Source organism: Colletes latitarsis, chromosome 6 (genome assembly GCF_051014445.1).
Source record: "Colletes latitarsis isolate SP2378_abdomen chromosome 6, iyColLati1, whole genome shotgun sequence".
NCBI lineage: Eukaryota > Metazoa > Arthropoda > Insecta > Hymenoptera > Colletidae > Colletes > Colletes latitarsis.
The window spans coordinates 23,059,240-23,075,650 of NC_135139.1; the positions used below are offsets into that span (position 1 = coordinate 23,059,240).

Here is a 16,411-nt window from a genome sequence, read left to right on the forward strand (position 1 = left end):
GTTTCGTTCTTCTCACGTGCATCAGAACGTTTCGTCAGATCAGATTAGAGTCTGGTCTCTCCGATCCCTCCTGTAATTTGGGATCGCCGTCGAAACACGGAGTCGACTCGATTCGCGGCTAATTAACATCGTTTGACGAGGCGCGGGAGAAGTCGACTTTTTGGGGAACGCCTCCTCGAAGAGAGAAGAAAATCGTTCGAACGCGAAAAATCGTCCACTCGAAGATTCCCTGCTATAACTCATCGTCGAGTGTCAGGAGCTCCGATCGCGTTTTATAATGACGATCGCTTTCTACTTTCGAGGATCGAAGGAGGTCGAAGGATCGCGACGAGCTCGAAGACTTAGTTTAAATTCTCTGACAACCGGTGTCAATGATACCTAATCTCCTCGACGCGTAATTTGCGAAATACTATTTAAACGTTTGATTGTTTCCGATAAAGATAAACGGTAATCATCGAAGAGTTGCTTTTGCTTCGTAATGTAATTACGATTATTAACGCGTTAACTATAGGGAGTGGGTGTTACGGGGGAAGATGTGAACGAAATGAAATTGCAGGTAGAGGATGAAGAGGACCCTGACGTTCCTGGTGGTAGCTGTGGTGGGCGCAGCCGTGGGCCAAGAGTACGGAGGAGGTCATGCCCTGTTCGTCAGAACGTCGCCTGCAGACGGTAAGAACGTCATGGAACGACTCCTCGAGTCTATCCCGACCATGATTGATCGGGAGAAAAGAGAGCGATAACGTACGTTAACGAGAAGTGAGTTTGATCAAAGCAATCGTTTAAAATCCATTAGCGCACTCGAGAGTCCAGCGAGCTGCTCCAACGTCGCCCGCAGACGTGATGGCGCAAAATATCCTAGAGTGGATTCAAGGGATCTACCGTCAGGGCGCACGTAAAAGTACGTTCTCCAAGAGGACCATCTCTCCTCTCGAGTTACCTTTTAAACAAGGAATTTCCCTAAGCAACTTGCTCGCCGCTATAGTTTTTTACCTTTGGTAACTCTAGTTCGACCTCTTCAGGATCCATTTATCGCAAATTAAATCTCGTAACGCGATCGTCCGAGCGGCTACGACATGTTCTACGGTAGCTTAACGCGTTTAATGATACATTGCGATAGGAGCAGACCCTGAAGAGGTTAAAGCTCCCTTACGAGGCGATCGGAGACAGCACCCTGATTTGCAGACGAGTCAGTGGCCCATGGATACTCCCACGAATAACAAAACTGTTTCGACCAGTAACAGTCATAATGCAATTAACCGTAATTTCATATGGTTCCACGCCATTGCACGCTTGCCAACAACCTCACTCTATTAGTTGATAATCCACAAGGTAACGCTAATCTAAACCTTAACGGTGGTTCCTACACGCGTCTACATCCTCCTCTAGCAACACTTTTAATTGCCAGTGAGACGCGTAAAAATTTAATCACGGTTAAGTTACACTCTACGTGGTAAATTATCAAAATGGTGAATTACCTGGGAACCGGATCTGTTCTTGCAGCCCGCCAGCAGTCGGATCCTCCAGGATACCTGCCACCGTACAGCACGCAAAGGCCGCCAGAGAGGCCCAGACCTTTCCAGCCACCCTCGACCGGCCAACAACCGGGCTACTCGTCGCCTACGCAAAACGAGGTGACCAATTACCAGAGGCCGCAGACGGGTTTCCCTTCGCCAAACGCTGGCTACCCGTCCGGTCAGCCAGCCACCGTTCAAAATCCACCCTTCTCCACCCAGAGGCCGACGTACCTTCCGCCAAACAGTCAGTCGCCTTACGGACCATCGTCCACCTCGTACAATCCCCGGCCAGCGTCCTCGCCGTCCTACTCGAACGCCGGTTCCTCGGCCTTCCCGCCGTTCGGCTCCACCAGGAGCTCGACGACCTATTTGCCACCCTCGGTGACCAGCCCCCGACCACCGTCCTCGAACACCCCGCAGAATCCTCAGCCAGGCGGAGTGTCCACCAGCTACGGTTACTCGACCTCGACATATGGGAACGCGAACAGCGGGGGATACTCGTCCAGCCCCAGCGGATTCTCGAGCACCTACGGTTACTCGACTCAAAGGCCATCTTTCGGTCCGTCCGCGGGAGGAAACGCCAACACCGGTTATCCGGCTCCCAGTGGATTCACCACTTACGGATACCCGACGGAGAGTCCACGCCCTTCGTTCCCGACCCCCGCGCCAGGGATGAATCCTTACGACCAGGGCGCCGCGGCTGGCTACCCTTCGTCCCAAGGATATCCGTCTTCGACCCCTGGTGGGGCGTTTCCGCCTCAAGAGACCGGTAGTGGATCCGGTGGTCCCGTCACCATGAAACCTACGTCCGGCCAAGGTACGTGGAAACGGTCACTCTCGGCAGTCTCCGGTGCTCAGTTTGATATTCGTTTACCGTAGGCAGCACCGGGACCGGGATGACTACGGGGACGGGCGCAGCCGAGGACGACGACGACTCCAAACACCCTCCGCACATTCATTCTCTGGACGTCGAGTGCAGCAAAACCATGATGACCATCAACATCGAGTTCAACCGCGCGTTCGACGGGGTCATTTACTCCAAGGTAAACGAGCGCGAGGAATGTAGTAGGAATTATGTCGAAACTGCATAATCGATCGATGCGTTTACAGGGATATTTCATGACCCCGGAATGCAGATACGTGGAACAAAACTCCGGACAGACGAAATACTCGTTCACTGTGAGCCTGGATTCCTGCGGCACCCAGTTCATTAATGATTTCGCCGGCGAGGCTGGCCAGGCGTACCTGGAGAACGTACTGGTATTGCAGGTAATTGTCTATAAACGATCCAACGACTCGACGCGTTTGCGTAATGGATTTTTTTGTATAGAACGAACCAGGCATCCAAGAAGTCTGGGACACGGTGAGAAGGGTTCGTTGCCTCTGGGAGGGGAACATCAACAAAGCGTTGTCGGTGAACTTCTCCGTGGACATGCTGACGCAAGAAATAGTCACTTTCAGCGGTGACACCGCGGTCGCTAAGCTGGACATCCAGGTTGGAAGGGGTCCGTTCGCGCCTACGGCCGATGGCCTGGTGAAAATCGGTGAAACTATGACTCTGGTCGTCACCGTCGAAGGAGATCCCGCTTTCGATCTTCAGGTACGTCATGACACAGGAACGATGAAATGTTAATTCTCGGTTACTAATTATGCAACGAATCTTAAAGGTACGCGATTGCGTGGCTCGCGACGAGTCCTCCGCCAACACGATACAACTGACGGACGAAAGGGGTTGCATATTGAAACCGAAACTGTTCGGGGCGTTCCAAAAAACAAACGACACCGGGAACACGGGAGCTTCGATTATCGCCTACGCGTTTTTCCAAGCTTTCAAGTTCCCCGACGTGATGGATCTGTTCATCGAGTGCAACGTCGAGCTGTGCAAAACTGACTGCGAACCGTGTCCAGAATCGAACCAGGTAACGCTTCCTTTTCATCCGTATTAATAAATACATATTTTAAAAATATAATTACCTGCCGTATCGAAGACGTTGAACATTCGGAGGAAGCAAAAAATCAAAGACATTTTATTCGTTAATAATTTGTACTTTCCATAATTCTGGTTTGGATGCTTAAATGGTAAGTATCTACATTAGCGCAGGTAACGCGTCGTCGAGCAGAATTAAAATATAATAGTAGAAGAAATAAATTTAACACTGAATGAAACGTCGCGTAAAAACTGTGAAATTGTTGAAAAATCAGAAAATGGGTTCGGAGAGGCTTCAAAGAAAACATGTTTCCTGGCAATAGTTGAGATTGAAACAATTGGTGCGCTCGCCGTAATTATACTTGTAAGAATTTCCAGAAACACCGTTTAAGAAGAAAACATTTTTTAGCAAATTGAACCGGGTAGACGGCGCCGTTCGATAAATTACACGCCATCGAATACTTCGGCGGTGCTACTGTCGGATCCGATACGCGTGGCGCGGGGCTTCAGGGTGATCATGGAAGACGATTTAAGCGAAGCCAGTAGCCAAATATTGGAGCATCTTGCGCAAACTACCACAGAAGAGGTTCTAAGAACCACGACAGACATTTGCATGACTTACGCCGGTTTTTACACGGCTAGCTCGTTAATGTTGAGCACAGTCGTCCTAACGACGATCACCGCTGTCGTACTTTACCTTAAATTGCAACGAGTTTATAGATCAAAGTGTTTGAACTCGTAGAAAATTGATTCGTTCCCGTTCTCGATCGAGCTTGCAACCAACGAACGCCAGGGTGGCAATCGACCAACAATCTTTACGGTTGCTGTTCTTAATTAAAGACGAAAAAATGGAATACGATATTTTCGAGTGTGTAAAATAATAACCTGGCCGAAACTTTATATTTAGAAATCGATAACTGATCGTACAAGCCTGATGAAAGGTCACTTAATTGCCAAGATAATAACTGACTGCACAAACCACCCTAAAATTTTTGTCACTCGTCAATGTGCTCTATTTTTTAAATACTTACTCGTAGTGCAATAACTTTGGCAATTTGCAGGTGGCTTTCGATTGTTTACATCGTTGAAAATATTAACGAATTAATCAGCGTTATTTGCTACCCTCGCGACACATTTCTTGCACGTTTGCATAACTTGGATCGCAAGTATAATAGTTACTCGACTGTACAGCCATATATCACATATCGATCTACGATATATCGAATCGACGTAATTAGCAACTGTGAGGGAAGTTGCTTTTTACGCAATTGCGTACCGATACGACGAAATTCGAATTTTCGAACTTGATGTACCAATAGATAGAATTTAGACGTTTCCTTTAGGTTGATAAAATAAATTATGGTGTTTCTTAAAACATTACGCGTTGCTATCGTTTCGACTTTCGTAGGGAACGAAATGTCATTGTAAATACGATTAGTAGTGCAACCACGAAAACATAAAAAATATATATATTTTCTACCGCATTATTTCGTAACGAGAAGTATCGCTGGGCTGACGTTTTCCATGTATCATAGGTACATTAAATCGTTACGAGTTCTATCACACGAGTGAGAGAATACGAGATGGAATTGTAGCGTGACTAGTAAAAGTACATACAAATTAAATGTAACAAGAAATAATTTCTTTACTTTATACACATAATCGTCTCTTTTAATTTCTCCTGTTAACAGATTGCAACATTGACGCATATCGAGTGACACGCGTGACATTCTAACGCTTGTGCGCAAGCATTAAATATTAGGGCTACGTTCCACATATATCGAGTTTTAAACTTTTTCTTACCAATGTAATCATCGAACACAGACTATTTAAACAACACCGACAAAAGCACTAAACAAGTACTTGTCTGCCATTGAAATTTCAGTATTTTTGATAAGGAAAAATATATACTCGTTACAGATATATATATATATATATACATATGGTTACTTAATCTTTTTAAAACGTAAAATGTACAAATGCTCTCCTCGAATTTTCCTTTCCGTCACTATCTCGCCTACCATATTCAAATCCTTAAAAATACGCAGAATATATTCCGGATCGTTCTCTTTAATAACCAGTAGATAAAATGTTCCCGTATCCGATAGAATAGTGGGAATCCTCGAGAATACGCGCTCCATAACCTTTCTACCGTTTGTACCACCCGCCCAGGTCTTGAACAAAAACTTTACATCTAATATTTCTTCGTCGCTCGTCACTACGTACGGTGGATTAAATACCACTACATCGAAAACACAATTATTACGTATACAACCCAATAAATCCATCTGTATAACATCTACGTCTACCGAATTGAGCATAGCAGTTTTCCGCGTGACTTTACATGCATCGCTGTCGATGTCGATTGCAAGATGATAAGACTGACAGTGATCGCTGAATGCCATTGCCAGAGCAGTAATTACAACACCGGACCCACTACCTATCTCTAAACACATCACAGGTTTTGTAGCTTTCAAAACCTTTAAATCGGCTTCTAAGGCATCTATTAAAAGGAAGGAATCCTCAGAAGGTTCGTAAACTGTTTCCAAATCTTTGGCCGATAAATTAGTTACCGGAGTATCCATGACGTATTAATAGAAAATACCAAAGAGTTCTTGTACAAAAATTTCTCTGTTAGGTATCTCTAGACTAATACGACTAAGGAAATATATTACAAGTATCTTACACGCACTGTGACCCTTCCTTATTCTTGTTCTTTAGGCGGCACAGTTTCTTTTTCTGTCTCTGATTGTTCACCTTTCTCTGGAATATTCGTAGCACTACCGGACACAGAGCTGTAATCCAATAATGCCTTTCTCTTTGCCGTGTTCTTCTCTACTGCTTGATAAATCTTGTTTAGTCGCTCCTGGGTGGTTTGCAAAATATTACTGACGATAGTGATCTTGTGTTTGGCATTGATTAATTTTTTCACGTAAGAATCAGTTTCCAATGGGCACTGCAACACCTCGTTACTTCTTTGCAGCTCTTCTATCAAAGATTCGATCCGTTGTTTCGTTTCTATTTGACATATCCTATGCAAACAACGACAATTACGTTATTACAAAAAGGATAGAATTTAAATACAGTGTAAGTTTGTTTTATTATAGACGAAAACAAACAAAATTTCACGTACCTAGTGGCACGAATTCTTTCGTCTAATTGATCCACTGTGGGTTTCAGAAGGCTCATAAGACCTTCCGTCAAGGCATCTCTCGTCGGGTTTTCGCAAAAATCGTCTATCTTGTCATCTATGGATGTATTATCGCTTGCTGTATCCACATCCATCTTTCTGCTCCGTTCTATTTTCCGATCATTCCATATTTTCCAGGTAGCACCACTTGTTACCTCGATGTGGCGATCCCAGAAAATGGCACCCAGAACACTTTATAATACTTTATTTACACTTTATAACTTTATATATTGGCCAGCTTTTCTTTTATTAATTAATTACAGCTTTTTAAATTCTTTCGACCTGTTTTATAGCACGTGACTGACAGTCCCCATTGAGGAGTCACCAAAAGAGACAGTGAAAACAATACTTCGCAGACAGTCTGGTTCTGTCGTTTTTCTTCTACACGTTAACTAGTAATTATATACGTCGACCTACTTATTAAATTTAATCCAAAAGGTATTTTTACAGTAAATAATACGCCTATTTGTGAAGCACTGCACCGACATTTGCTAAAGGAACGTCCATATTTGACGTCAAATAGTTCGCTGTCTGCGACGCTAGATGGCGCGCATTTTTCGACCTCAAACCCCCTGGTGCTAAAACGCCCAAGTTTGTCGTGGAATAGTTCGTTACCTTCAACGCTAGATGGCGCCTGTTTATCGACACTCGCGCCATCTGTTTCAAAAACGCCCAAGTTTGTCGTGGAATAGTTCGTATCTTCCACGCTAGATGGATTTCTCGACAGACTTGGGCGTTTTAGCACCAGGGGGCCTGAGGTCGGTAAATAAGCGCCATCTATTGTTGGAGATAACGAACTATTCCACGACAAACTTGGGCGTTTTAGCACCAGAGGGTTTGAGGTCGAAAAATGCCCGCCATCTAGCGTTACAGACAGTGAACTATTTGACGTCAAATATGGATGATTTAGTAACAGAGGGCTTGAGTATCGTCACTGACGTGTCAGTTCAGCATTAGTTTTCATCGGTGTCCATGTGCCACATACATTTAACATCCGTTACACGTTTCAATGAAACTTTGTCTCGTTCCGATGCATCGAGATCAAGAAATATCTAATCGTTTCGTCAGCTAGTATTACTTTATTTGATTGTACAGTAATATTATGCTTTCCATCAAAAGGTGTTGTCACAGAAAAACCACAAACAACGTGAGAATTCATAATTTCTATTTAGTGTAAAACTATTACATTGTAAAACTTTTTCATCGTCAAAATGAAGTTGAATTTGAAGAATATTAAGGACAGACTGAAAGATGAAACGCTGGATCTTAGCTTATGCGACCTGAAAGAAGTGCCTGTTCGAGAAATCGTATGTTAAATCTGTTGAATGTTCAATACATAAGTTGTTTTATTTAATCTGACTTACATGATTAAAAAGATAGACGATACAACAAGTAATCATTATACTCCTCTCATTTTTTTAGGCAGTTGTTAAAAAGGCGACACATTTGGATTTATCGAATAATCTGTTAGTTTCTTTGCCTGTGAGTTTTTTCATTTTTTGTTTATAGATTAACAACAATGTCTCTTGATCAATGATAATTTGTTTCAGAATACTTTCGTTAATCTTAAGCAGATAGTCAAGCTAGATCTTAGTAGAAACATGTTAACAGAAATTCCTGAAAATTTTGGCGAATTGAGGCAGTTGAGGCATTTGGATCTTTATGAAAATCAGGTAAAGCAAAATTAATTTACTATATGTAGCTTTGAATGTAAATCTTTCAAAGTAATAAGGAATAAAATTATATTACAGATAAGCAGATTACCGCTCAGTTTGAGCGAATTGAAGAACTTAAGGTGGTTAGATTTAAAGGAAAATCCTTTAACTTCTGCAGTGGCCAGTGTTGCTGGTCCTTGCAGTAACTTAAGCGAATGTCAAGCTTGTGCTCGTAATGTCGTTTCGTATTTATCACGCGTCAAGCTTACTATAGAAGAAGAAAAATTACGAAGATTAAATGCTGCTAAAAGTAATACTACAAATATGAAACACGAATATTTAAACCTCTATTACGTTTTGTGCGTGACTAACATTTTTGTTTTTAGCGGAAGCGGAAACAGATACTACATTGCCGAAGAAGAGTGGTAAAAAAAAAAAGAAAAAACAAGTCGAAAAGGATAACAAACAAAACGCAGACAAAAATGGATCTTACTCCTTGAGCGAGGAACTACGAGTCGATAAAAACGAAGTAGAAACTTCGACGTCGGTGCAGAAACAAAAATACACGAACAAAGAACGCGTGTCGAAAGGTAATACGATACAAATGGATGCTCAATGAGCATTCTATCACATTTTTGTCCCGTTAATTGAAATGGAATTGTAATATGTTTCAGGCAACGCGTGTCGGTCCTTCCTGTCCGCGATTGTATGGCTGTTTTTTGTCTGCTTAGCATTTACACTATTAATAGTGATTTTTCCAATGTATTCCGAACAGTTGGAATTCTTCGTAAATTACGTAGAAAAGAACACAGGTATACCTTTGAAAGCATTTCAGAAGCAGAGTATCGATACGCTCCAATCCTCTGTACGGATTGGAACTACGTGGACCAGAAGCATTTACGACGATTTATATTACACGTATGAAAAGAATTTTAAAAAGGATGCAAGCGTTCCGGCCAGCGAATAGTTATAAGTACATAAAACTTGAAAGTTCTCAGGCTCGTTAATTCCGACGTTACGATCAAACTTAACGCAATCGTTTCGTACCATGTAATTCTCATTAACAAATAAAATCTGTCGATGTTGGAAGTCTAACAGGTTTTTAAATTTAATAAACAGAGCTATGTATGGCGAATGCAGGTGGCGCCTCGCGAGCCAGTTGTGGTTCCTTCCCTTACTTTCCTGTTCCGCTCAAGCGCAGAAGAACTACCCCTCTACACTCACTGTACAGAGTTGGGACCTGGGACGTCGTCTAACCGAGCATCTAACTCACGAAAATCGGTTGGCTGGAAGTGGTACTCTAGTGGCTCTTGGCAGAAGAGGTGTTCGCCATCCCTGACGTAGTGCGTGGGTGAATCAATTTACGTTATTTATTTTGCAAAAATTACGATTACAGACGGTAAGCATTTTCGTACAATATAAATTTTATATCGAAATAACTAATCTACTATCTTTGGTTTGTATATATCTATCTTATCGATAAAGGAATCAATCTTTGATGAGATGTGTTCCCTTCGATATTACGTATTATTAGCCACGTTTGTTTTATTCAACAGCATCGATGGCGTTGTCTTGACGGAAGCTTTGCCAAAGGAATTTTCCATTTTGTTGATTAATTTTTGGAAGGTGTTTATCCGCGTCAAACCGTGTTGCTCGGCAAGATCGTCCGCGTCTTCGGTACCGCTTGAAATTCGAGAATTTCTCTCAGAAGTCACGGATTCTGTTATTTTATATTTTTTGCCATTGACAAATCGATTCCACGACCTTTTCTCCAAACTAGATTGTGTCTTTGTTACGTCCTCGCTGTCTTTTTTACCGAGTAATTCCTTTTGTCGTGCTGTAAAGTCAGCTAGTATAGCGATATCGTCGTATAGTTCTTCTTGTTGGTCGACAAGGGGGTATTTATTCGATTCGCTGCTACGTGGTATTTGATAGTGTTCATCGTTGTCTTGTAACGATCGTTGCGGGTAATCAATATTATCAGACGATACGGAGTCATTGATCTCCGTACACGTAGAACCGTGAACGTAATTTAATTGCCTTGAAGCTCGCTGAAAATTTATTTAAACGCATTAAGAGTAGGGATCAGTAATACAATGAAACATTAATTGAAACGTTTCTCTTACCCTATCCGATTGACACGTATCTTCATTTTTGTAGACTTTGCGGCACTCTGCAACGTCGTCGTAAAGTTCCTGTTCATCGATTGCATCGGCGATCACCGGCGGCTGCACGTAAACCGGTCTAGGCGGAGGCGGGCATTTATACTCCGATTCTTCTTCCTCGACATCTTCTTTAGCCTCCTGACCGTTTATCAAATTAGATACATCGTCGTAAGTTGGCAGTTCCTGAATGTTTATTAACGGCGGCGTCGGAGTTCTCTGTTTCAGTTTCTTCTCGCTTTTCCGCGGCGATTCCTTTCTGCTTCTCACTCTGTCTAGGAACGATTTCTTTTGGGGTGACTTGGTCGGCTCTTCCGTCTTCTCCGTCGTTCGAGCCTTACCCGATGCGTCGTTCGAAAGCGTACTCTGTGCATAGAAACATACAACGACCGTCGACATCTAAAGTTAGCGCTTAATATTTTCAACTTCAGGAAAAGGTGTATAATACTGAATAAGTTAACACCCATGTCTCGTGAATGTACTAAAGAAGTGTCGAGAAATTTACGAGATGACCTAATATAGTTGTTACCTACCTCGACATCATCGTAGGATTGAAATTTCTCTCGTTTCTCAGGCGTTAAGCAAGGTTTCTTAGCATTGTCTTTTAACACGGTAGCCGCGGACGCGGCATCGTCGTACGTCTCTTCGTTTCGCGAAGCAATCGATTGTTTCGCTGGGGATTCGAGATTCTTCTTTGACTTTTTCCCGGACTTATTTTTCTCTTTTACGTTCGCGCAAACGTCGTCGTAGGATGTGGATTTGTTAGATTGTTTATCGTTGACTCTAGCTTTGCACACTTTACTAGCGTTCTCGTAACAGTGCGTTATATCTTTGAAGTCGTCGATCTTGTGATAGATATCTTCTTCTTCGTCAGAAAGTTCGTACGAAGACGACGAACCGTGCACGGGTAGGGATGGTAATCTTCGAGGAATTCGAGCGGGTAATGGAGGAGCTGGAATGGAAGCAGGAACAATAGGAGTTGGAGATTTCGTAGTTTCTGAAAGTGTGTCCTTCGAAGAAGAGGACGAATTTACTGTTTCTTTGTCTACGGTGATGCTAGGAACTATCGATGACTCGTCAGGCATCGGTTTATCTATACCCAACGATTCCACGTCTTGATATCTTTCTTCTTTAAAACTCGAATCTTTCTGAAGCAATTTTTCGTCCGGCTGCGAGGTGTCGTTTTTGACGGACGCGCTTGCGGTCAAGAGTTTCGTATGCTCTTTAGTTTCGTGTCTATCTTCACTGCCTAATTTAGAAATTTCCGCCACCCATTGCTCCATGTCCTTCGGTGTCCTCGCGACGAACTGAAACACCCACGATCATAATTAATAACTATTAGATGCTAGTTGATGTTTCGAGACTCGATAACGTTAAGTAAGTGTATAACATGTTCGTACACTTTACTGTAAATGCAATAGCTTCTTTTACAATCATATTCCAAAGTCGTAGTATTATAATGTATATAAAAAATTATGTGTATAAATGTTAAGTAAGTAACATGTTCGTACACCTTACTGTAAATGCAATAGTTTCGTTTACAGTTATATTCTAAAGCCCGTAGTATTACTATTGCGTAGTGAATAAGTATAAGCTCGTTTACCTGAAATGTTTTACTACCCGGGCAAATGATTTCAAACGTGGACTCGCTTCTCCGTTGATCTCGGGGGATCGCGTTCGATGCAGCTCGAGCCGTGTAACCGCGAATCGGTAGAATCATGCACGGACGATTATCGTGATCGCTTCCGTAGACCAACAAGTGCATTCCGACCAAACCTGTGACGTTCGCGTGGAAATTATTGCTTGTTCCGTGCGGTTACGGTTCGGCGTGATTCTTCGAATTCCCACTTACCGATCCAATATTCTCGATATTGTTCGAAAACGAACAGCTTCTTTCCTTCCTTTTTGTAAAGGGGACCGTACTTCAGGCACTTGCTTTTAGTTTGAGCCGTCGAGAAACTCGCGTAAGCGTCCATCAACGTGCTCTCCGCAGTTTCCTTGTCTTTCCTTTTAAGATCATCACTGTCTGCGTTATTCGTCGACTCGACCGTGTCAAAGCTCTCGTAATATTCGCACTGTGACTGTTTTTGCAGTGGGTGTTCCTCTGCCTCCACGTATTCTTCGGCCTTAGCTTCCGTTTTCGACGCGATCACCAAACCTTTCGATCCAGCCGCGTTCATGTTCAAATACGCCCCCGGAGAAGTCGATCTTTCGATGCTTTTCACTATAAACATCGTCAAAGTATCCTTCGATCTTATTAGTAAGCTATCTCGAATACTCTCCAAGCTGGCTGGAAGCTTCACTTCCCTCAGGCATTCCAGAAACTGCACTACATCTATAAAACGCATAACTTTTATGAACGCTTCGTTTATTGTCTTCTCTCGCGAGCTTTATTTTACATTAAACGCGGTTTGAAAATCGGCGTCGTCAATTTAAAAATAGGAAATGAGGTCATGGTTGATCAGGAAGTTTCAGTTTTTCTTATTGTTTTAAAATCTCAATATTTTATTTCTCTGTTAGATATCGAAACGTGTAGTGCGATTGTACATCCACGAAGAAAATAAGAAATCGACTTACCCCGAAGTATCCCAGTGAGCTCGCCGTCGCATCCCATCGTTGCGTTGTACGTTCGATTTCTTTGGATCGGATCGCGCCTAAGCGAATTCGAATTTTTTATGCAAGGAGAATATTACTGAGACAAACGATTGTTTGGCACGAACTGTCATCATTCGTACTGTAAATCAACAGGATACGGTGATAGATAATGGATGGATAAGCATACGTCCGGTCGACCATAGCACGAAAGAAATATTCAATAGATTAATTGACAAAACGATACTGCGGTCATTTTTATTCTAAAAACTTGCGTTTACGTACGAAACCTTATCGATTCTTAGATGCTGTATCGCGCACACTGTGCAAACATTCGTATTTTTTAAAAGATCTAATCTCCACTAGGCACGTACTATCGAATTTGCGCTACAGTAATTTCCCCTACTCGAGTATTATATATTTGGCGATACTTAATTGTCAATACAATGTAAACCATTCCGATTTTCATAAGCGCGACGCGATTCTTAAAGAGTTATTTCTAGTTTTTCAACGGCCACTCGAAGTTACTCGCGTTAACGTTCGACAACTTCACTTTTTTCATGATAACTTTCGATGCAACGCCAGAAACGATCCGTAAAAATGTTACGACGTCGTCTAGTTAAGATTCAACGAGTAACAATGCACGTGGGAGCAGCAGAAGGCGATCGACTCCCGCAAAGACTGTCGCCGTCACCGTCGCCGTCGTTTCCCTTCGGAATCTTTCGCCTCGCCTTCCTTCTCGTTGCTCCTACGAACCTCTGACTCACTCTATTCGACCGTTCTCTCCAGCCCTAATCTCTCTTCCTTGTCACGTTCGTGGCATCTTCCTCCAGCGCGACACCAAGCGACGTTTTAATTGATCATTCCAATTGACGGAGTAAGAAACTGCCGAGAAACAAACAGCCGCTCGCATTCCACAGTCCGTTGTTCGGTTGTTCTTCGCGAATCTTGTCCGATTCGACACGCGTTGGCCCTTTTGCTTATCAGAGTAAAATTTCAGTTATCCGGAATGATTAATCGGTACATTTGCCTCGACTAGTTTTCAGTAAACGTTACAAATTATACAGAGTGATAGAACATTGTAGTTTTTAGGCTACTGAAGTCATTAGCCCTTATATTTTTCACCGCGTAGAAGGCGTGACCGTGACTATTAAAACTTATATTTTATATCTCGAAAAAATACATCGCGGTAAACGTCTTATATAAATTAAATGTAATCAAAAGATCTGGCGCGAAACGCCAAACGATGTAGCGATCGACGATTCACCGAGAGTCCCGTTTTCCTTTTCAATGGGTCTGCCAGGGCGCTTTGCCGCGCACTTTGCCCACTTGGTGGGCATAAACGTTCGACGAGATTTCCGACATTTCTGGAAACGGATCGGCTTTGGCCTGTTCCAGTTCCTTGTCTACTTCTTTCCACGTGGTATCTTGTATTTCCTAGCCGCGTGGACGATAAACGATTGTTTAGGGATCATAACGATGGCGAAGAAAACTGCTCTCGAGGCTTACTTGAATTTCTTTTTCAGTCTTCAAGCCATTCTCCACGAGAAGAGTACTCAGCATCATGATAGGATCCGCCTCTGTCCTTACGGCGTTTATTTCTTCTCTGGTACGATACGAGGTGCCAGGATCGCTCATGCTGTGCCCGAAGTACCGATACGTATCCATCTCCAATATGATCGGACCGTTTCGGAGAGCATAGTCTCTGGCAAACCTGACGGCTTCGCGAACGTCGATGAGCTTCATTCCGTCCACCTAAGAAAGAAAACGAAAAACGACGGGATTCACTGCTAACTAAAGCTACATCGTTGCGCGTATTTATTTCGAGAAAACAACCGAAAATCGACTAGCGTTTACTTTGACTCCTGGAATCAGATCTCCTCGAGTGTAAAAGGCAGTGTTCGCCGAGTGCCTGTCTACCACGGTTCCCATTCCGTACTTATTGTTCTCGCAGACGTACACTACCGGCAGATTCCATAGTTTCGACATGTTGTACGCCTCGTGGACCTGACCCTGGGATGCGGCTCCGTCGCCGTACACCGCCCACGCGACCCCCCCAGTGCCATTGTACTTGTGAGCGAATCCCAATCCAGCACCGATCGGTACCTGTCGGTACACATTCGTTCCACGAGCCTGTAATCTCTAAAGTTATCGAAAATTTGGATTAGATCTCTCACCTGACCGCCGACGATACCTTCGCCTCCGTAAAACTGCGTCGCGTACATGTGCATCGATCCACCTTTGCCTTTCGACACTCCTGTTCGTCGACCCATTAGTTCCGCGAGAACTTCTCGCGCCGACACGCCGAAAACCACCGCGAAACCGTGACACCTGTAAGCAGTGATCAGGCTATCCGTGTCCTTTATCGCCATCTTCATCCCTACGGCAACCGCCTCCTGCAAACGTATCATTGTACTCTTTGTTCCCGTTTCACATCATCTCGCTTTCTTCGTATCAACCTCCATCCGGTTAACCAGAGAATATTTACCTGACCGGAATACAAATGAAGGAAACCGTTTATCAAACGCAATCTGTACAATTCCGCAGCCTTATTTTGCATTCGTCTGATATAATTCATTGTTCTCAGCGCGTAAATGGCTTCCTCCTCGTTTATCGTCGCTTTCTTTGACGGACCACTTTCCAAGCGATACAACTCATACTTCTAAACAATAAAGAATCGTAAAAGAGGTAATAGATCTATAAACTTTGTTTAATTACAATGCATACAAAAATAGGAAAGATTTAAATCATAGTTTTGCTATCTTTAATACTGATTTTCAAATGGGGAATAAGAGGTGATTAATTACAATTTGTTTCCAACTTGAAATCGTTTATTAGTATTTGCGACGGTTACAACAAACCTCTGAATTATTTAATAACGTAAGATAAATCTTACCGTGTCTATCGTCACTTCCTTGGTCATTCCCCTATGACGGGGAAAGGAAAGACATTGATGTTTCGCGCAGCTTCTTAATAATCTTGATAAATACATTTTCCGACGTCCAGTATAGTAATTGATCGATCGCGTGTGTGCTCGTCGACCGCTACACGAAATAGGATTCGAAGATCCATTCGATTAGAATTCGTCGTGTCGCGCCGACCGACGTTGAAACATTGCCAGTTGACGTTTCTCGTGTCCCGATCGTTGACAAACGACTATATCGTGCACGAAGGATCGATCACGATATTTTTATCGTCAATTGTAACAGATATTCGTGTGAACGCCGTAAACAACACGTTGGACGAAGCTCGAATTCGCGAGCGCTGAAAGATTCATGCGTTACCTGCGAGAAACGATAAAGCTACGTTTACAGTTGTCGCATTTATTTTATTTGATTCTGTTGAACAATCATCGAGCTAAAAATCGCGGG

The 16,411-nt window shown here is 43.1% G+C and overlaps 6 protein-coding genes across 7 annotated transcripts; 2 read left to right on the top strand and 4 right to left on the bottom strand.

Moving 5' to 3' along the window:
* The first annotated feature begins 563 nt into the window (after positions 1-563).
* LOC143343053 (uncharacterized) lies at positions 564-4,359 on the top strand. Its single transcript, XM_076767555.1, has 8 exons — positions 564-669; positions 794-898; positions 1,501-2,331; positions 2,394-2,557; positions 2,625-2,783; positions 2,845-3,114; positions 3,182-3,433; positions 3,851-4,359. Exons 1-8 carry the CDS (start codon positions 564-566, stop codon positions 4,181-4,183), a joined length of 2,220 nt encoding a protein of 739 aa, XP_076623670.1. The 3' UTR covers positions 4,184-4,359.
* A 153-nt stretch (positions 4,360-4,512) lies between these two features.
* Positions 4,513-6,026, bottom strand: Hemk2 (HemK methyltransferase 2). Its single transcript, XM_076767560.1, has one exon. It carries the CDS (start codon positions 6,024-6,026, stop codon positions 5,388-5,390), a length of 639 nt encoding a protein of 212 aa, XP_076623675.1. The 3' UTR covers positions 4,513-5,387.
* Positions 6,027-6,145: 119 nt separating this feature from the next.
* Snapin (SNAP associated protein) lies at positions 6,146-7,137 on the bottom strand. The gene is made up of 2 exons (XM_076767561.1): positions 6,575-7,137; positions 6,146-6,473 (listed from the first exon to the last, which is right to left on the bottom strand). The coding sequence occupies exons 1-2, from the start codon at positions 6,724-6,726 to the stop codon at positions 6,146-6,148; spliced, it is 480 nt and encodes a 159-aa protein (XP_076623676.1). The 5' UTR covers positions 6,727-7,137.
* A 434-nt stretch (positions 7,138-7,571) lies between these two features.
* On the top strand, positions 7,572-9,598 carry LOC143343055 (uncharacterized). 2 transcript variants are annotated; one of them, XM_076767559.1, is made up of 7 exons: positions 7,572-7,938; positions 8,054-8,113; positions 8,182-8,304; positions 8,383-8,596; positions 8,673-8,876; positions 8,961-9,259; positions 9,406-9,598. In XM_076767559.1, exons 1-6 carry the CDS (start codon positions 7,843-7,845, stop codon positions 9,251-9,253), a joined length of 990 nt encoding a protein of 329 aa, XP_076623674.1. In that variant the 5' UTR covers positions 7,572-7,842; the 3' UTR covers positions 9,254-9,259; positions 9,406-9,598. The 2 variants fall into 2 exon arrangements, with proteins under 2 accessions (XP_076623674.1, XP_076623673.1); XM_076767558.1 differs by lacking the exon at positions 9,406-9,598 and having other exon boundaries at positions 7,573-7,938; positions 8,961-9,381.
* Positions 9,599-9,691: 93 nt separating this feature from the next.
* Positions 9,692-13,938, bottom strand: LOC143343052 (uncharacterized). Its single transcript, XM_076767554.1, has 6 exons — positions 13,026-13,938; positions 12,301-12,783; positions 12,052-12,224; positions 10,982-11,755; positions 10,413-10,814; positions 9,692-10,337 (listed from the first exon to the last, which is right to left on the bottom strand). The coding sequence occupies exons 1-6, from the start codon at positions 13,060-13,062 to the stop codon at positions 9,807-9,809; spliced, it is 2,400 nt and encodes a 799-aa protein (XP_076623669.1). The 5' UTR covers positions 13,063-13,938; the 3' UTR covers positions 9,692-9,806.
* Positions 13,939-14,170: 232 nt separating this feature from the next.
* On the bottom strand, positions 14,171-16,390 carry LOC143343058 (pyruvate dehydrogenase E1 component subunit alpha, mitochondrial). The gene is made up of 6 exons (XM_076767562.1): positions 15,937-16,390; positions 15,529-15,702; positions 15,218-15,436; positions 14,898-15,146; positions 14,550-14,795; positions 14,171-14,477 (listed from the first exon to the last, which is right to left on the bottom strand). Exons 1-6 carry the CDS (start codon positions 16,030-16,032, stop codon positions 14,328-14,330), a joined length of 1,134 nt encoding a protein of 377 aa, XP_076623677.1. The 5' UTR covers positions 16,033-16,390; the 3' UTR covers positions 14,171-14,327.
* Positions 16,391-16,411: the final 21 nt, after the last annotated feature.

Coding starts and splice junctions, on each gene's coding strand:
- LOC143343053 (XM_076767555.1), top strand. CDS start 564: ATGAAGAGGACCCTGACGTTCCTGGTGGTAGCTGTGGTGGGCGCAGCC. Junction 899..1,500: donor CCGTCAGGGCGCACGTAAAA/GTACGTTCTCCA, acceptor CTGTTCTTGCAG/CCCGCCAGCAGTCGGATCCT. Junction 2,784..2,844: donor AGAACGTACTGGTATTGCAG/GTAATTGTCTAT, acceptor TTTTTTGTATAG/AACGAACCAGGCATCCAAGA.
- Hemk2 (XM_076767560.1), bottom strand. CDS start 6,026: ATGGATACTCCGGTAACTAATTTATCGGCCAAAGATTTGGAAACAGTT.
- Snapin (XM_076767561.1), bottom strand. CDS start 6,726: ATGGATGTGGATACAGCAAGCGATAATACATCCATAGATGACAAGATA. Junction 6,474..6,574: donor GAAAGAATTCGTGCCACTAG/GTACGTGAAATT, acceptor TTGTTTGCATAG/GATATGTCAAATAGAAACGA.
- LOC143343055 (XM_076767559.1), top strand. CDS start 7,843: ATGAAGTTGAATTTGAAGAATATTAAGGACAGACTGAAAGATGAAACG. Junction 7,939..8,053: donor AAGTGCCTGTTCGAGAAATC/GTATGTTAAATC, acceptor TCATTTTTTTAG/GCAGTTGTTAAAAAGGCGAC. Junction 8,877..8,960: donor CAAAGAACGCGTGTCGAAAG/GTAATACGATAC, acceptor AATATGTTTCAG/GCAACGCGTGTCGGTCCTTC.
- LOC143343052 (XM_076767554.1), bottom strand. CDS start 13,062: ATGGGATGCGACGGCGAGCTCACTGGGATACTTCGGG. Junction 12,784..13,025: donor GCTCACTGGGATACTTCGGG/GTAAGTCGATTT, acceptor TGCGTTTTATAG/ATGTAGTGCAGTTTCTGGAA. Junction 10,338..10,412: donor ATACGTGTCAATCGGATAGG/GTAAGAGAAACG, acceptor ATAAATTTTCAG/CGAGCTTCAAGGCAATTAAA.
- LOC143343058 (XM_076767562.1), bottom strand. CDS start 16,032: ATGTATTTATCAAGATTATTAAGAAGCTGCGCGAAACATCAATGTCTT. Junction 15,703..15,936: donor AGGAAGTGACGATAGACACG/GTAAGATTTATC, acceptor TTTATTGTTTAG/AAGTATGAGTTGTATCGCTT. Junction 15,437..15,528: donor TTCATTTGTATTCCGGTCAG/GTAAATATTCTC, acceptor ATACGTTTGCAG/GAGGCGGTTGCCGTAGGGAT.